This window comes from Pelodiscus sinensis, chromosome 6, assembly GCF_052426305.1.
Source record: "Pelodiscus sinensis isolate ZL-2025 chromosome 6, ASM5242630v1, whole genome shotgun sequence".
In the NCBI taxonomy this organism is placed as follows: Eukaryota; Metazoa; Chordata; order Testudines; family Trionychidae; genus Pelodiscus; species Pelodiscus sinensis.
The window spans coordinates 71,176,684-71,195,599 of record NC_143057.1 but is presented as its reverse complement, the minus strand read 5'-3'; the positions used below and the strand labels follow the sequence as shown (position 1 = coordinate 71,195,599).

The following is an 18,916-nucleotide window of genomic DNA, read 5'->3' as shown; positions in this document are numbered from 1 at the left end:
GCAAGCCACTGGCAGCCAGCCCTGCACCGCTCCCCAGGAGCAGTCCTTCAGCTCCCAGGAGCCTGCCAGGGCTTGGAGAAGGTTGGCCCTTCCTGGTCCAGGGTGGAGATCATGGACCTTATTCAGGTTTGGGGTGGATGTCCCCAACGTCCATGATCTCCGCACTAGATGGAGGAATGCGGCCGTCTATGGCAGGATAGCTGCCAGCCTGGCCACCAAAGGTTACATGTGAACCCAGGAGCAGGTTTGCATGACAATCAAGTTGGTCCAGCGAGACCCCCCACCCCTGAGCCTTGAGCTTTCCCTCCCCCTTCTTCCCCTTGCTTCCCCCTTCCAGCTCCCTCTTCCCAAGTTTCCCCCTCCCCCTCCTACCCTCTTTCTTCTCCTCTCCCGTCTCCTTTCCCCAGTCTCACCAGAGTTTCATTCCCCCCACCCCCAGTTTTGTTACATAAAGAGAGTTTGTGTACATGAAAATACGTACATTTTATTTTACATCAGGAAGGAGGGTTAGGGAGGGGTAAGTGAAAGGACGTGAGGGAAGAACGAGGCTCAAGCCCCTAGTGGGGCAGACCAGGGAGGCTTTTAGTGCTCCTCAGGGTGGAAGTTCTTCTGCAGGGCTTCCTGGATACTGACAGACCCCGCTGGACCTCTTGGATGGCAGCCTGCAGAAAGTGCAGCCAGGCTCACAGCAACGCATCCAAGAGAAGCACCAGAGAGCCCGGGGCAGTTCGGGCTCCATGTTGCAGAGTGCTGTGGTGTCCTGAGTGAGGGCAACCAGAGCATACAGAGACAAAATGTTTTGCTGTCCCTCAGCGAAGTAGGCAAGCAAGCAGGGAAAGCTGAGAACTGGCTGTCTGGGGGAGGGTCCCTTTAAGCACAGGCCTCAGATAGCCTCAGGCAGTAGCCACACAAAGTAACTCCTGACTTGATACTCTGCCGGACCGGATTCCGGCCGGCCTTAAATGCAATTCAGAGTCCAGTCAGTGTGGACGCGCTATTTCAAAATATCAAAACGCTATTTTGAAATGCATTGTGTGTAGATGCATTATTTCGAAATAAGCTATTTCAAATTAACTATTTTGAAATAGCTTATTTCAAAATAACTCTGTAGTGTAGACATACCCTTAATATGCAAAAAATTTCAGAAACTCCTAGGACTGAGTCCTAAATAATTAAATTTGAGGAACTATACAAAGAACCCATAATTTAAAATTATATATCAAATATGTATTACTAATATTTTAGACAGTTAAAATAAAAAGCTAAAGGTTAAAAGTCATTTTCATCATTCATGTGTCTACTAGAAGTGAACAAGGGACAGAATTTTGTTATACATAATTTCAGAAATGTTTGTAGTTTAATTGCCTGTTTTTCTTTTTTTAAACTTACTATTTTTTCTTTTTTTCTACTTAATAGATTTTTGCTCATAACTAAATTTTAATATGTATACTTATATAGCTAAATACGATATTTTTCTTGATTTGAAAGTGCTCATACTTTTTTTCCTAATCAAAATGTAGCTTTCACTGTCCCTCCATATTTAATCTGTTTTTATCTTAAATTCAAGTCAGTTCTCTTGTTCAATTTATGCCTTTAACTCCATGTTTACAAATAGACCTGTTTCTATTGAGCTTTGTTTTCTGGATCTCATGCATTGACACTGCACTGATATGTTGGATTGCACAGACTGCGGAGGAATCGTTATAATAAAAGTATATTTTTTACTGAATTAAGAAAAAAAGAAAACATGGATAGCATTTTCTAAAGATAATAGGAAAAAAAAACTCCCAACCAAACCAAAAATTTGGTATTAATACTATTGACAAAGATATTTGACTTGGGTACTTTTATTCACAAAACCCCCTTGGTTACAGACATTATTCTAAGATATGTGATTAGAACAGTAGGTCATGCCATGATCAGTTAATTCACACCATTGCCCATTATTTTTGTTGAAGCACTTCATGTCCCTTGAGAGGGGACAGAATTTAAGTCTGCACACAGAAATTAAGTGTGAATATATTGTGCTTTGAAAGTACGTAATTATTTATATTTCTTTTAAAAAGCCTTAAACTTCTTACCTGAAAGTTGCCAAAACAGCTTCCTCCAGGTAGGGTGACATAACTGACAAAAGGAGGACCAGGTGAGTTCAATGATTCATACACCACTGTGCCTTCACTAGAAAATACAGCTCTCTGCTTCTGTTTGTTCTCCCAGAATTCCTGCAGCATTCCTACAACATTCACTATAAAGATAGAAAAGTGATGAATATTGTGTGCAGTATAGACATTTTACATTTAAGTTCATTTGCCAGCTTTGAACATAAAAAATGATAAAGTACAAATTGAAAATCATTACAGTACTCCTGCACTACAACAGTTTCAATTTCAGGGATGGGGTTTTCAAAGTTTCCTAAGAAGTCTCAGATACTCAACTCTCATTCAAAGTGAATAAAACTTGGGTGCCTAACTCCTTTGGAAACCCAGGCCACAAAGATACTATAAAGCTGCTATTTTCTGGCAACTACCGTTTTTTACAATCTGTGAAAAAATTTGATCAATTCCTACTTTAGACCATGCCCTACTCAAATAACATGCCAGTTTACCACGGTCAAGAACAGACTTATTTGAGGGTTATTGTAAAAACACAGGATGTTATCCATTTCCTATGATTGCCTGCCTGAATGGCCATAACAGGGAAAGCAATGAGAATATAGAAATGAGAGGAAGAAAAAGGAGTAGGTTCTTACACATTGGACCTCCAGAATGATATGGACAAAAGAAATCCTTTTTGCATAACTAATGGAATAAGAAACAGATGGTTATCGCAACATGCTTTGACATAAAGTGCTTCAGAGTGAAACTCAAACCACAGAAACTAACTTCTACTTCTCTAAACTTCAGCTCTATTTCTCCATCACCCTTGAGACTGTTAGAATTTGTGAACTGCGTACTTAGTGATCAATGCTACCTGCTGCTCATCTCTGATATTCATCACAATGATCCAGAAGAATGAAGTGACTAGATGAAATTGGTGACCTATGTTCAGCTAGGGTAATTATCCTCTTAATTCCAACTTATTTCAGCTTTGAGTGATGAGTTTGTGCAAATATCAAATCTTTAGAACAGATAAGTGCCGGCAGAACAGACCACAGAACCTAAGGCAGCCTAGATCAAGGAAAACATTAAGAGCTTCTCCCTGATCCAGAGTGCGATATATCTTTTACATCGCAAATTGCTTCACTCTCTCTCTTACATTCATGTTTGGTAACAGATTCAGTTTAAAAGCCATTAAGTGAAAGATGATATCTAGGAATAAACTTCATGCATGTTAAATGTAAAACTTCTAAGCTTTGAGCTTGATGGTTTGATAGAAGGAAAGTGCAACATTTATTGGAGAAATTGTATTGATATTAAATCTTTATTGAGAAGGTCATGTTTAGGTTGAAAAGAAATGAGCTTTAAATAGAGCACCAGAATAAAAACAAATGACAAGGCTTATGACATCCCTATAAAGAAATTGTGGCCTGTCTCCTCTTGAGAGAAATTGGTATTTAACTGTCACAAGTTTTAGTTTTGTTTTAAGAAAAATCAAATGTTTATGCCATGGATCCAATATCAATAAGATGAATACCACCCACAGACCTTCTTTAGGCCCCGATATATTTGTGTCATAAAAAGTTAATTTAAGAAAACATCAACTGATATCAGCCTAGTCTTCAGGCCAACTATTCTATAGCCTTTCAGATCAGAGCCATAGCTGCCTCCTCATCAGAAACAATTTAATATTTTAGGCTGGCATTTTCAAAGGAGCATAAGAGAGTTTGGTGCTTAACTCCTACTAAATTTAAACTAAATGACGATCCAGATTACCAACACTATCTCTTCAAAATGTTGAGCGCCAATAGTAAGGCTAGCCTTCTAAATCAGTTTTGTATTTCCTTTTTCGTATCTTTCATATCTTTTGTCAGTTTCATAGCAAGGTTGTGACAGTTCATTTTTTATTTTTTTCTGCTATTACTAGTTCAGGATTTGGACAGCCTATGAATATTTCTTGGTTTAAACTTTTCACTACATTTTGTGATATCTTCAGCTGTTTTAAGAATTTATCTACACAATTTTCTCCCTAAGCACCGAAGAGATTCTTCTTTGTCACAGTAAAGGGCTAAGAAAATAAGGCAGAGTTTGCTTGTTGAAGTTTTGAAACTTAACTCTGGCTGTCACTTTTTTCTCCCATCCAAATAAACATTGATGGGGACATCTAACCACGAGAATGTGTTATAGCCTATCAGGACAAAGATATAGAAAAAGGGAGTATATAACTACTTAGTAGTAATATTTTGTCAGCATCCATAAGTTGTTCAACACTATTCACACACAGACTAAATTTACCATACTAAAGAGTTTACAATCCAAGAAAATGTAGGTTTTGTGTACACACAAAATAGTACCAATTTAACTCAAGTTGTCATTTGATTCCTGATGTAGTTAAAGCAGTGTGACTTTGTGTGCGGACAGTCTCAGAGTACGTCTAGACTGCAGCGCTATTTTGGGATACCGGAAGTATCCCGAAATAGCAATGCTGCCTCTTTAAACGTGCTATTCCAGCATCCTATGTAGCCTTCATTGGTTTAAGGGATTTGTTGGAATAGTGCCTTATTTTGAAATCTGGCACTGTCTACACAGTGCCAAATTTCAAAGTAAGCTCTTTCGACCTAGTCTGGTAATAAGCTCGTAATAAGTGGAAGAGGTCTAGGTTGGATATTAGGAAAAACTCTTTCACTAGGAGCATGGTGAAGAACTGGAATGGGTTACCTAGGGAGGTGGTGGATTTAGTTGGGGTTGGTTCTGCTTTGGGCAAGGGGCTAGACTCAATGACCTCCTGAGGTCTCTTCCAGCCCTATGATTCTAGCATAGCACAAATTGCATAGCTTATTCCAACAGAAGGGTACTATCTAGATGCACCCTTAGAGTGGTTTAAAATGGGCTTGTAACAGTTTTAGCTTGTAAGAATAAATTTACAGCCACAAAGTAAACACAGAGCAGTTTTAAAATGGATATGAGTTTACACTCAGAATTTGAAATGGTTTAACTAACCAGTTTAAATTAAACCAATGCCATTTCTGCGTAGATGAAAGATTTTATTATCTCATGTTCATATATATTTGTAAAATGTTATCACAAGTTGTTCTAAACATATCTATTCCAAGAAGAGGGCATTTCATTTTCTTTTTTAAAAAGAAGGATGTAACTGAACCACAGAGAGACATCTTCCGTTGTCCACTTTGGAATAGTTCCCTTGTATCTTATAGTAATCCAAGGAGCACGTAGAGGTATTCAGAAACCTTTTTATAACTATCAGGCTGTTTAATCCCTCCTGCAACAATTATTATAGCAATATGTATAGTTTATTCTGAACTTTAATGTACATTTTCATTGTAATACATGTATTATTTACTTTTACATTTTGGATGAAGTTTTGTCAAATCAACTGATACTTACCCATTTTTTAAACACATGTTTTTCCATGTTGTTTAGGAGTTCTGTGCATAAGCAATATAAATTTTAAACAATCTAGCAAGTGTACAAATTAAAAAGCTAGACTTTTTTTTCCCAAATGTTAGAAGTGTTGAACACACTAAACTTAGCATTGCATTCTACATCTTATTTTGAATTAATGTCATTCACTCTAGTCATTAACTTTTCAAAATACAAAAAGCAAATTAGAGTATGTATGTGCATTTTCTAATGGTTTAATTACTTCCGCTCTAAAATCTCTTATTCAGTGTATTCTAACTGCTCTCAATCAGATAAAGTAAGACATAGGATGAAATCCTGGCTTGATTGAAATCAATGCCAAATGTCCCATGATTTCAACCACATTTGCATTTCCCTTTTTCTTTTAATCAATTATAAACATATAACACAAATATCTAAGCAATATTAGGATCAGTTTACAATAAAATACAATAATTTATCTTTAATTTACCTCAATTTGTGAGCATTATAAGGGTTTCAAGGCCAGTGCCTGTGATGTAATTTTAGTTATAAAAGAATAGAAAGAACACCCTTTTACTGCACATTCTTTACAGTTTGTTGCTTTACTAGCCAAGGCTCTGTGGAATAAGCAGCAAACTAGACCAAACTTCTGTGGTAACAGTCTCCTGATTTCTGGCACATGAATACTCAATTTTACAACAAACTGGAAAACACATAGCAGTGTCAAATTAATTACAAAATATTGAATACAATTATGACTAGCACAATCAATGTAATCCATATTATTTTAGAAAACAGTATGCCAGAAAGCACACAATGACTTCAGACAAATCTTATTGTCTGGTGCTAGGAAACACAAGGGGTCAATTCTTTTGAAATCTCATGTCTGCTAGGCTCAGGCTAGCATGGCAAAGTGGGGGAAGGGCGAGATTTTGTTGGGAAAATTGGGACAAAGAACGGAGATCCTAATAAAAGCAGCCCCGATAAATAGGAAGGGAGACTGAAGACATGTCTTCAGTGCACAGTTAACTGGGGCTCTTACACAGGTGTTAGCCCAACTGCCACTCCTCCATGATCCACACAGAAACCCTTTAACCTAAGATTACAGGTGTTTTAAACCCAGCTAGCTTACTTGGCTGAAGGTATAGGTTAAAACCCAAGTTATGATTTAACTCAGACCTGAATCCACTCACTTTGCAGTGAAGATGCAGGCAAAAAATCTCTCTTGTTCCAATCCTCTGAACAACGGACACGTTTTCCTGCAAGAGTATCTTAGGACAAAGAATCATGGGAAACACCCCCATAAATGCATGTGAGTGAATGCAGAAACACTGAGGACACACACCTTGGTGCCAGTCTTAGGGGATTAACTGTGAAGCCATATCCACAGACCATTAGGGATGTTGTTTGTCACCTCAGCTAGCTGAAAAGGGTGCCTAGAAGACAAATGGGATCTAGTTATTTATGTAAGTGTACTCAGTTGTCTCAATGCTTTTAGGTTACACAAGGAAAGACTGAGCAATTAGATAAGGTGCAGATAGATTGTTTAGTGTCTTAAGATCTGTTTCTCTGAATGCCTTGGTTCTGAATAAACAATACTTTGCTATGTGAAATCTGGACTGTAACCATCATTATCTCATCTCACAAAGAGGAGTACATTGGGCAGGGACTGAATCCTGTAGGGTCTTCTGAGACAGGTATGGCTGCAGAGCAGTGCAAGTGAGGGAGATACATAATTTCATTCAGGGAGAGCTGAAGTGCAGTTGGCCTGGTAACTGACACCTGACCTAGGTAATCTTGATTGCAACCAGCCACTTTACTGATCTCACCCCCAAAACTGCTACTGCATCTATCACCAATTGACCAACAGTGAACCAGTTAACCATGTTGGCATATAAATTGCCTCTAATTATAACAGTTGCTGCTTTGAGATGAACAGGGCAGGCTACTCCTCAGAGCTATAGTTGTTGGGTGGTGATAGGTTTACAAGTAGAAGGCTATCATCACACTCACAAGAAGCAAGGAATTTAATTTCTTAAATGGAAGTTTAGATACTGTTGTGTATTGCATAAGCATCATACTAGCCTTGATGTTACTACAGTTCTGTTTGAGCTTTGTGTTTAGTTATGGATAGATTGGGACTGGTGGAAAATGGCTGCTCTCCCTGCTACCTCCACTTGCATCAATTCATGGGATTTCCTTGCAACTCTGAGCTTAAAATTACTAATTTTTGCCACATTTTCAGAAATGTTATTTTATCTCTCAGGTTGGGCAATTGCCATGACTGGAATAAGGATGCATACTCCACGCAAGGTATTGCTACCTAACTGCATTATTTACTTGAGGAGAGGGATCCACATTTCCTTTTTATCAAGGAACCATATGAAATGTTCTAGAGACCCCTAGTCAAATTCAACATTGGCATTAGCAGGCAAATAATTTAATTAATGAAAATTAATTACTTCAGGATGTGTGTAATTACGGCGCAATGGAATTTGGTTCCATATTGCTTGGAGTAACATTAAAGCATATTTAGGATTACCCATCTCAGGTAAACAAACACATGTAGAGGATTGGGAGTAAACAGCACAGTGGACAACACTCATACATAGATGGAGATATTATTTGAAAAGGGAAAACCTAAGATTAATGGGCTATTCAGAATAGGAATTATGCAGTCTTACCAGAAGAGTGAAATGGAGTCATAACCCTGACAACATTTCAACGTCAAAAGAGAGCAGGATACAAAGAACACACAGGATAACCAGCTACTTTGTCATTTTTAAACTTAAAAGGATTTCTGGAAAAGGGTTGTTTTAACTAACTTGACAGACTGTCATTAAATGAACACTCAAATGCAGAGAGTAATAATAAAAGCTTTTGGAGTTAAACAGCTAAGTATTAAAGAAGATTCTTTAGTGAAAGGCTACTAAAGTTGTCTTACATTTCTTAAATCAATCTGTGGCACATAATCAGAAAAACCATATCATTTAAACAAAGATCATAAGTTATAAGCACACCCTCCTGCAGCTGTATCCTATTATGGACTGAAACTTAACACATGCATCTTGGAGAAGTTGTTAAAATTGGGTTCAGACTAACAAGCCTCTATGTGGAGAAGAGACAAATATAGGTGAGAATCATAGTTTTGTTGTTTTGTATTCATACTCATTTATTCATAAGTGTACTAATAGACACACCCCCGGCATTGCCTATGTTCTTCAGGGTAGTGGGAGTCAGGGCAGGGCCTTGAGGATGTGGGAATCTCAGGGCAGGAGGCCGTGGGCATGGGAAGGTGCAGGAGTCAGGGCAGGGGGTAAGGAGAGAGAGGTCTCAGGGCAGAGGGTGGTGGTGACTGCTGGCTTCTCCTTGGGGGTGGCCCAGGGCAGTGGGGACTGAGCACTCCACCTGCCGGGCTTGTCCGCAAGGGCCACTGGGGGCTGTCTCCCTTCCACCCTGGGCTGTGCTCTCTTCTCCCCCCGGACCTCTCCTGGAATGGGGGAGAGGTGTTCCTCGCCCTTCCCTGGCCACTCCCAGGGTGGAAGGGATATGGGGGGGGGGGTTGTCTCCCAGGCTGGGAGGGCCCATTTACCTGATCTGCTAGTAGGCAACATGGCAGAGCCCCAGCCCTCCTGGCCACTCCCTTGGTGTAATGGCTGCCCCCAGTGGATACTCTGAAGGATAGCAATTCCCTATGGGCTCACTGCCCCTTTGAGCTTGCTGCTCCACTCTCATATCAGCAGCCTCCCCCCTTTGCATGTTATGAAAAAAACTGCCCTTTTTCCAGAGCTTCCAGTTTTCCTGGCACAATCAAACCCTGACCCTTGCTTTAAGTTAGGAGAAGAGAAAGGTGCCAAATTTGGTGGCCTTAGCTCTTACCATTTCAGAGGTGTTCTTGAACAAATGGACTCACAGACAGACAAACACCAATATATAGCTAGTTAGCTAGATATGATTACTTTTGTGTATATATTAAAGGAATAAATATACTCTACACATACACACAGATCTCTGCTGCAGACATGGGCATAATAATTACAAACTAGGATTTTCACTAACAATGCTATAAATCTGCAAACTATTATATGGTATTATATTAATATGGATGCCATTAAGCAGCATTTATCCCCACGCTAAATTTCTATGGGACATAAATGTACTTCAAAACATAAATGAAGACAAAATCCCCACTAAAACAAGACCAACTGGTAATAAACAAGGTGTTACTGTTTGTGTGCATATTTAGATACATATATAAATACAAGGGGGCAGATCTTGGTTTCAAGATAGCCCCTGTGCTCTGCTCAGGCAGTTTAAACTTCCTTTGTTTGGTGGGAAACCTCGACTGATATAGAGCCAGCATATTCTTTGGTGTAGATGTGCAGGTCAGTGGGAAGGGGAGATGGCTGAAGTTCTGCTTCACTCTGGGAAGATGGATCACCAGTTGCCACAAGTTAGAGCAGGTTTGAAACTGCATTAATTGGCACTACAGACTGACCTAGACTCTGGTTTCTCTCTGCCCCAGTCAAAGATTTAGGAGGTCTTAGTGTGGCGGTATAAAGCCATCTTTGCTTTTGTTGGTTTTTTTGCTGAGACCTAAGGACTGGGGCCAGAGTTTAAGGATTTTGATTGTGAGCTCTTGGAACTGGGATCATGCTTTAGAAGTGTTTGGAAAGTATCCAGCATTCAGTAGGCATTACTGTCAATAAAAACCAATCCTGGGGGTTTGTAGTCTAAATAATGGTGTGTGATATAAAACTTATATTGACTTCCTTTGAAAAGACTGGGCTATAGGAACTAGCTCATGAGTAATTTGATAATCCTAAATTGATGGTAATAAAAAAATTGATAGCACAGATCACACTCACAATAGTGAGTGTGATCATCAGTGTAATAAATGTTGATCTGTGGGATAATACTCTATATTGTATATTTTTGAAGGCCTTGGCTGCATTCTGTCCACTAATCTATTTTTGCTGAGATGACTATTACATACATTCCAAACTTTCTAACAACTTCAAACAGACACCATTTATATAAATAAAACTGCCAGAGAAATATTTACTAAGATCACGCAGAGCCTAATCCAAGGTATTGGGGCGGGAGTCTTTCCATCAACTTCAGTGGGCTTTGGATATACTTACTCTTTTTTCCCTTGTGCTTGAAAAACCAAATGACACCAGTTTCTAAGCAAACCAATACTATAGGATACAGGTGCCAATGACAAGCATCAGGTTCTGAAAAACAGACTGAGCTTTATGTTCACAAAAATGTTCATTTTAAATATCTTTAACAAGTAAATGCATTTCCATACAAACAATTTTAAAATTCTTCACTCAGGGATGATAATTTTGAGACGCTTTGCAGCAAAGTTGTAGTGAGGGAAAAGTCTTGATGAAATTCCATTTTTTAAATAAAACTTATACTGATTATATCAATGCTTATTTTTAATGTTTTAAAATTTTTAAAAATCTATTTAAATTTTCACTGTTGTATGAAATTAGGAGCGGTCAGACAAAAATTATTTCAAGACCATAGATAATCTCTCACTTTTTCCAGTCTCTACAATTGTGAAAACACAAATTTTCAACATTACATATTGAAGCATAGAAAGTATATACCATTAAATCAAACTCTAATGAGTAAAGAAAGAAAAATGCAGGTTAAGAACATATCTGTAAAAGTAGATTATTGATGGAAATACTTTTGATAGGTTTGTCTGTGTACTATAATGTTGACATTTATCAACAAAATCTAAGCCTAATTAAGTTGTAAACTCAATGGGGCAGGAGCAATCTTTTTGTTTTGTAGTTGTACAGTGCCTAGGACAATGGAGTTCCAATCCACAACCTCTTAGGCACTACCACAACACAAATAATAACATTGTAATATAGTCTACACAGCATGTGGTGGTGAGACTGCACATACTCACTTTTATATTCATTCTTCAGACAAGCTACCCATTCTCAGGTCAAGGGGCCAGACAGACCTAGAGCCATTATGGCAGCAGCAGCCCATAGCTGCAATTGCAGGGAATGTTCTACTCAGCTCTAACCTGGGTCATGCTCCGTTAGTATGGAATCTCACAGGCTGATATCTCAGAAGCTTTTATAGAGCATGTGTGAACTGAGATTTTTTTCAAAGCCTTGTAACTTGGCCAAATTTAGACAGATTTTTATAGCTACAGCACAAAGCATAACTCAAACGCAAAACCCACTCCTTTGGAGTCTCTACTGCAAATATAGCAGCAAAGTGGAGTTTTCAAAGAAAAGATCATCAGAATTTTTTAATCTGGGCAGAATGTGTGTTTCTGTAACCTTGTTATCAGAAACAGCTGAAACATGTTGGCTAGCATTTTCCAACCAAATTCATCTGGAGGCAGATACCAGGCATAGAAAAATTTCAGTGTGAATGGTTAAAGTTTGAAAAAGTTGTAAGATACTGAAAACAGGGTCTTAAAATGGGAAGTGTCAGGCAATCTTAGGAACAGGTGGTCCTACCAGCCCCACCTATGATATTTTTGTTATACTCAGAACTGTTTACTTATGCCCAATCAAGTAAGGGCAAGCCATCTTTTTCTTAATACATTGTGACAAGCAGTAAAAACACTATTATAGCTGACAGATGTGATTTCATTATTGGGTTATTTTGGTAATATTTGAAGCCTGTTCACTCTGAATGTTCATGTCATTATGATGATATCCCTGTTCTATAGTATAATTTCTACCCACATCACATTTAAATCCTAATGATAAAATACTGATTCCAATATGAGGACTGGTGAGTTAGGACAACACTAACTTCTTCACGACAATTCCATTAAAACCAAAATGACACTGTAGGTTATCACCCACTAGCTTCAATGGGAGCAGGTTTATGCAGTTGTTTGGACCTTTTCAAATATAATGCTGTGTATCTTGTGGCATCAGTGGGAGCACATAGCAGGATCAGGCATAAGACGGACAGTTTCTGTATTAGAATTCTTTAAAATGAGTGCTTCCTGTTGTGCCTCAAAAAGTGACATTTCAACTCATCTAGAATTCTGGGCATCTGCTTTTTCTCTTATCCATGCCTAGATCTGTGGGTGGTCACAGTATCATTGTCTGGGCAGCTGGTATGTACATTTTCAAACAAAATCTTGTCAGTTGATCTTTAGGAACTGGTTACAAATGGAAACTCAAAAAGGGGAATGCCTTTCCTCCCACCATTGAGATTAAATTCTTTGCTCCTTGTCATGTCTGTTCTCACTGGCTCTTAGATCAGGGTCTCAGGACTGCAACACAACATGCATCTACCTCAGCAGCACAAAGTTCTCCTGCTGAGTGGTCTGAGAAACCATATTATTTGTACATGGAGCTGTCCAGGTCTCTTACTTCAGGATACAATTTTGATGCTTTACTCTCTGAGTAGAACCTTTCTACATGAGTGATCCTATTAATTTCAGTTGTCTACTTATACAGTATTTTTCAATGCAAGTCAGAGTATTGGAATCTGTCCATTAGAAAACAGTTCATATACATTATACAGATATTTCTCTTACTTCTTTTACCAGCTGCACACGTAAGTAGTTTCTCTCATGCCATGTTTGAAAGAAATAGCAATAAGCCATTAATGTAGCTGCTGACAAATGAATGAAGCTGAGATGCAATGAGTGCCTTCCCTGCTGTGCTGAAGGGTGTAAAATAAATTAAAATTTGAGATGTATGAGAAGAAAATGTTCCCAAACAAAGTCAAATGTTATGTTAGCTTTTTCTTTTTACATCATATAACTTAGGACTTAAAGTTACACCTGCAACCACCATAGTATCACAATTAGAAAGCAATGGTATAACCTAAAAAAAAAAAAAAAAAAAAAAGCACCTTTAGGGAAAAAAACTAAGTGATCCCATTCATCATGGAGGAAACTGCAAAATAATGGAATTTAAAGTAGTGTTTTGATGAATTTGCTCATGGATGTTTCTTATTAATTCCTGTTTCTCCAGGCACTGACATAGGAATGTGGGTAAGAAACAATGGGTAAGATTCAGATACTCTTACTCTCATCGAATAGCACCTCACACCATGAATAATCCCATTGAAATCATGAATAGGGGAATCAGAATCTGGCTCTGTAAAAGAGTTAAATTCAGCTGTATATATTTCAGCTGAGTTACCAAGAGATGAGGGAGTTCAATATATAAGTAAATTATATTAGCTTCAGAAACAAAATGCAGATGCAAAAATAAAGATTTTTACCTAGCAAGTGCTTAATATGATTTGAAAACTGAACAGTTCGACAAATTTGCTGTCACACAACATACCACAAAGCAAGTATGTATCTAGTTTGTCCAGAAGTCTTAGACTAACTTTTTTTCTCCTCTATTTTCAAGACAACATGCTGTGGTTTCAACAGCAGTTTACTATACTGCCGTTACATCTCTCCCAATACAAGTGTTCAGATTTGAGAGTTCAGCATTTAGAAAATTTTACAGGAAACATTTCAACCACATAAATGAAATACTTGGTCTAATATAATAAACTAATTGTTAGAAAGAGCAAGTATTTATTAAAGAATTACATTATCATTTCTGGTGATTACCAAAACTGTGTATTTCACCACGATTAAAAAAAAACCTTTTATATAATTGATTAAATTATCCCTTAAAAAGAAAAAGAAATATTAGTCTTTTAGAATATACACCAGAAATGTATTGTTGTTATAAAAAAAAAGTAAAAGATGGAGGCTGCTTTTAAACTGAAGCTATCCCATGTCCCATTAAAAGCAGAGTATTTGCTTTATATATTATGCTCCACAGTGTCTTACTGCAAACATACTTACATTTGACATGGCTAAAACTATTATTTGAGAAGTCAAAAAACTTTTTTTGGTACTTACAGTCTTTAAATACAAAGGCAGGGTCGCGATGAGGCAGCACTTGGGCAATTAAATATTGCAGGGACTCCAAGGTTCTGTCCATCTTGGTTCTGCTTTTCCAGAGTGTACCCACAAAGTATCCTCATGCCTGAATTATTCCAGTCCCCTACTGATTTTGTGCAGTTCATTGATGCTCTGGATTACTAAAGAATCTCTTTCAACATCTGCCAATCAGACATTGCCCAGAATCAAAAGATCCTGCAGGGGGTCCTCCTCCCTGGCTCACTTATCTTTGTTATATGCTGAGCTAATTAGCTGTAAAGGCAGTCTGACAGGCTCATTTCTACTGCTTCCTTCTGTTAAACACACCCACCTACAGGCTACCAGGAGAAGCTAATCATGTGAAAGACATTTCTCTTTCATCCAGACATTGACTAAATGTGCTGAAAAAGACATAGTTTTGGTTTCTGCTGAATTAAAACAAGTCCCCCTCTCCCCCCAAACTCTTGGAATGTTAGGACAAGACTGAGAATTCATAAGGCTCTCATTAGACAAGCCAGCTAAAAGTTCTGCTGAACTCTCCAGAGAAGCATTAGCAATGAAACAACACAAAGATGTTCGTTTTAAGAATATACATACAATTAAATAAATAGCTTGCTTTTGCTTCCTATTTTAATTCAGTAGGATCAACAGTGGGTCTTCTACATTACCAGGCCAAAAATCAGATGGAAAAAATTATAGCAATTGAGTTAGGCAGAAAAATTAAATTATTTGTGATGAGTTTTGTTGAACTTGCAATTTGACTTGACTGATGTTTTCCTGAAGTATTTCCCAATTTAATTTCCTAATTATACAGTGACAGGGAATAAAAATTTGCCTCGACAATATTTATGGTAATGCCCCTCTACGCTGCTTTGAGTTTTTTTTGGAAAATACTAGGAAAAAAATTAAGAACCTGACACGTATATAGATGCATACAGAAATTAATCTCAGAATTACATTATATGAATCTGATACCAAATCCAGGTACTACAGATTAAAATGTGAATAAATTGATCTAAATTTACATATTAATCTGGGACAAAGTATGGCATTTATGAAAACAAACCATTGAAACAGGAAGAAAGTGCCATCTTGTTGATAAGGATAGCTCCTCTATTCTTCTTGTATTCCAAAATAAATTAAATTTCTTGGTGATAACTGCCAAGAAATGTGGCTCTAATAAAGACTTCTACATCAAAATTACTTCAAAGTTTTAGGCAAATACTGTACTGTTTCACTTTATGAAAAATGCCTTTTAGTTTGCTGTGCATTGATCAAGAGGCTTGATTGGTTACAAAACTATAAAAGTGCTAAAGTTACCTTAAGTGCAGCCATTTAAACCAATATGATAAAATCAAGACACTCTCTGCTGCTAAATATGTGAATTTGTTAAGACTGTCAAGAGCGTTATTGACTTAACCTCTACGTTTCCAAAAGTTCACTCTAAATAAAGTAAACCTTGTTTGAATGACCACATATGAAACATAAACTGAGCACTGCAAAGTTTAGTCCTTGTGTAAACTTCATCATGACCTTTGCTGACTTCAGATATTTCAGGAATTCTGCTGAAAAGAGATTTAATAAATTTATATTAAGCTCTAACTTTGAGGTTCAGTTCTTTCCTCACGAACTTCAGTTTAAGAGTGATGTTTCTATCCAAATACATTGGTAGAATATGTTAAAAAGCATTGCTTATTATGGCCAACCATGAGTGTTTCAAAAGACTTAACAGAACATTTTGAAAAACAAACAGTGTAGATTTCTACAATTCCATCTGTTCTGACAGAAAGCTGAATCAATCCAAATCTTTGCATAGTAATTGGTTCCAAAAATAAACAGAACTATTTGAAAAAAAATTCACTGTCAATGTCCACACATCAAAAGGAACTTGTTCTCTCTGACAGAAAAATAAGTGTAAATTAGAAAACAAGTGGAGCTCAAACCAGTCAAACTGCACTATTATAGATTTTTGAAATCTTGTCTCACACATTCTGAGAGATCACATCATGACTTTTGTTAAAGACATAAGTAAGAGAGCATAGATATTCAAAGGAAAGATTACATGCAACACCCCTGCAAATGTTCAAGTATGGCAATACACAATTATGATAATCTAAATTACCTTACTTCTGCCCAAATATCATGGACCACAGTTATATCAAGAGACAGTTCTCAAACACACGCCTTTATCATATCAATGACCTGAAAATCCAGTTAAATCTTGGAATTCCTTACTTTTGGTAGAGCTTAATAATATATTGTGGTCAGTAAGTTCAAGTGCACATGTCTGTTACAGCTCTTCCATAAACTGCTATTGCTTTGTTTAAGACCATATGCTGCTGTTGGTAAATACAAGCTATTACAAATCTTCATCAAGTAACCACATTAAGAATGTTTTCCCATTGCACATTAAGATTTCAAAACTGAAAGTGAGACTTTAGACACTTAATTGCATGACAGTGTACAATACCAATAAACATCTACAACTGGCCATGCCAGTTGTCTCAAGACTAGTGGGCCGTAGGCTGTAGGGATGAGATCTGTGGAGATATATGGACTCGGGCTACAACTCAAGCTCTGGGATTTTGCAAGGGCAGAATGACCCAGAGTCTGGGCTCCAGACAGAGCCTTAATGTTTACACGGAAATTTTAAGTTGGGCTTGCAGTGTTGAGCTGCCTAAGTCAGCAGATCCAGGGCTAGCTGCAGCAGAACCAGAGGTCTGGGGTCTTTTATTGAAATGTAGACTTTCCTTATATCTAAGGATATAAACCTCTGATGGGTCAAAATCCAAATGGTGGTTTGCATACCAGCACAGGTATAGGTGTATACATACATATGCATACAAAACCAAAGTCCAGTCTAGAATTCTTGAATTTACAGGCAAACAGATACAATTGCACAGAACAAGTTTCGAATGAATAGCAATTTCTCCTAAGGCCTCCATCTTACACACAAGATGTGGTATGTGTGCAAGGTTGAAAGAAAGTGTGGAATTAAGGTTGTTTGGATGACTGTATTTCCACTCTTCGTAGTTGTATTTTATAGTGTAACCTTATTTTTAAATTTTCAGGCTCCCTTTCTGATATCCTCCCTGAAACTACAGTGGTCTCTTAATGGCTGTCCCCATAAATAAAATCCAAGACATAAAACTTAGGTTTCAGGTTTGTTTAAAATACAAACTTTTTCTTTCTAAATCCCCTTCCATGCTAAAAAATATTCCACAGCCCACCTGTGCCACATTTTTTTCTGCATATATAAGCCAAGGCCAGCATAAGGTGGTAGCAGACAGGGCAATTATCTAGGACCCCAACAGGTCTAATACCTCCGTGCTTAGTGGAATTCCTAAAACCTGCTTGCAGACCCCCAGGCTGTGTCCAGACTCAGGGGCTTTTTCGAAAAAAGTTGCTTTTAGAAAAAACTTTACCTGCATCTAGACTGCAGCCGCGTTCTTTCGAAATTAAATCGAAAGAACGCAGCTTTTCTTTCGACGGCGGTAAACCTCATTGCATGAGGAAGAACGCCTTTTTTCGAAAGTGCTCTTTCGAAAAAAGGCATTCTTGAATGCCAAAAGGGCTTTTTCGAAAGAGAGCATCCAGACTCACTCGCTGCTTTCTTTTGAAAAAGCGGCTTGCTTTTTCGAAAGTACTGCTTGCAGTCTAGACGCTCTTTTTCAAAAGAGGCTTTTTCGAAAGAGGCTTGCAGTCTAGACATAGCCCCAGAGGGCCATTGCCGATTTGAAAATCATTGGCTTAAAAGGATGAAGTTGTTTATGTTTGCACATCGATTTCAAAATACATGAGCAAATTATGTACTGAAAGTTATGGCAATGTTCTTTAATATATAGTTTCCAGACTCATCTGCATCAATCTGGTAAATAACTAGATGTACAAGAGCTATATTCATTGGCAATGGAACAGGCATATTTAGAGTCCAAATGCCTGCTAGACCTACAAAACAACCTTTTTATTACTTGTCTTTCTGGGCAAGATTTATATAAGAAGCCTTGGAGTTTGAGTAAAATAAAGGATTTGCTAGGTTCAAAGTCTTTTAGCTTATGGTTTATTAATCTTTGTACAGATACAAATCCCAAATTCTTGCTAAGAACTTGTAAACTACTTTGTTTCTGACTGTTTTCAGGTTATATGATACTGATTTTTCAAAGACCTCTACTTATAAATCAACTAGGTAAGCATAACAGGGGCATGTTGAATAATTTTGGTTTTCAGTTTCTTGTCATTGCAAACATATGTTTTAAGAAGAAATACCTAATGGACAATTTTTAGTCTAATCAGCCACAGTAAAATGTGCCTGTAAAAAGATACTATAGCTCATTACTCCAGTTTAATTATCTTAACCTAGTCCTAATTTAAAAACTGGTTTAAACCATAGGTTTTACAGTCCATTTCAAAATTACAGGTTGAACCTCTTAAATCTGGGATTCTCTGGTTAGGCAACATCCAACAGGATCACAGGTGTTTGCTGGACCAGAGTGCCTCAGTGCCTGGGAATGTGAGCCAGTCA

General features: G+C 37.7%; 1 protein-coding gene across 2 annotated transcripts in view; it reads right to left on the bottom strand.

Annotated features, from left to right (window-relative positions):
• LIX1 (limb and CNS expressed 1) overlaps positions 1-15,008 on the bottom strand; it is a 40,171-nt gene extending 25,163 nt beyond the window's left edge. The window contains exons 1-2 of one of the 2 annotated variants that reach the window (XM_089779313.1): positions 14,374-15,008; positions 2,082-2,245 (exon numbers count right to left, since the gene is read on the bottom strand). In XM_089779313.1, the coding sequence (XP_089635439.1) occupies positions 2,082-2,245; positions 14,374-14,455 (246 nt within the window). In that variant the 5' untranslated portion in view covers positions 14,456-15,008. The remainder of the gene's footprint in view (positions 1-2,081; positions 2,246-14,373) is intronic. The other variant, XM_089779312.1, reaches the window with a different exon arrangement.
• Between the last annotated feature and the right edge of the window lie 3,908 nt (positions 15,009-18,916).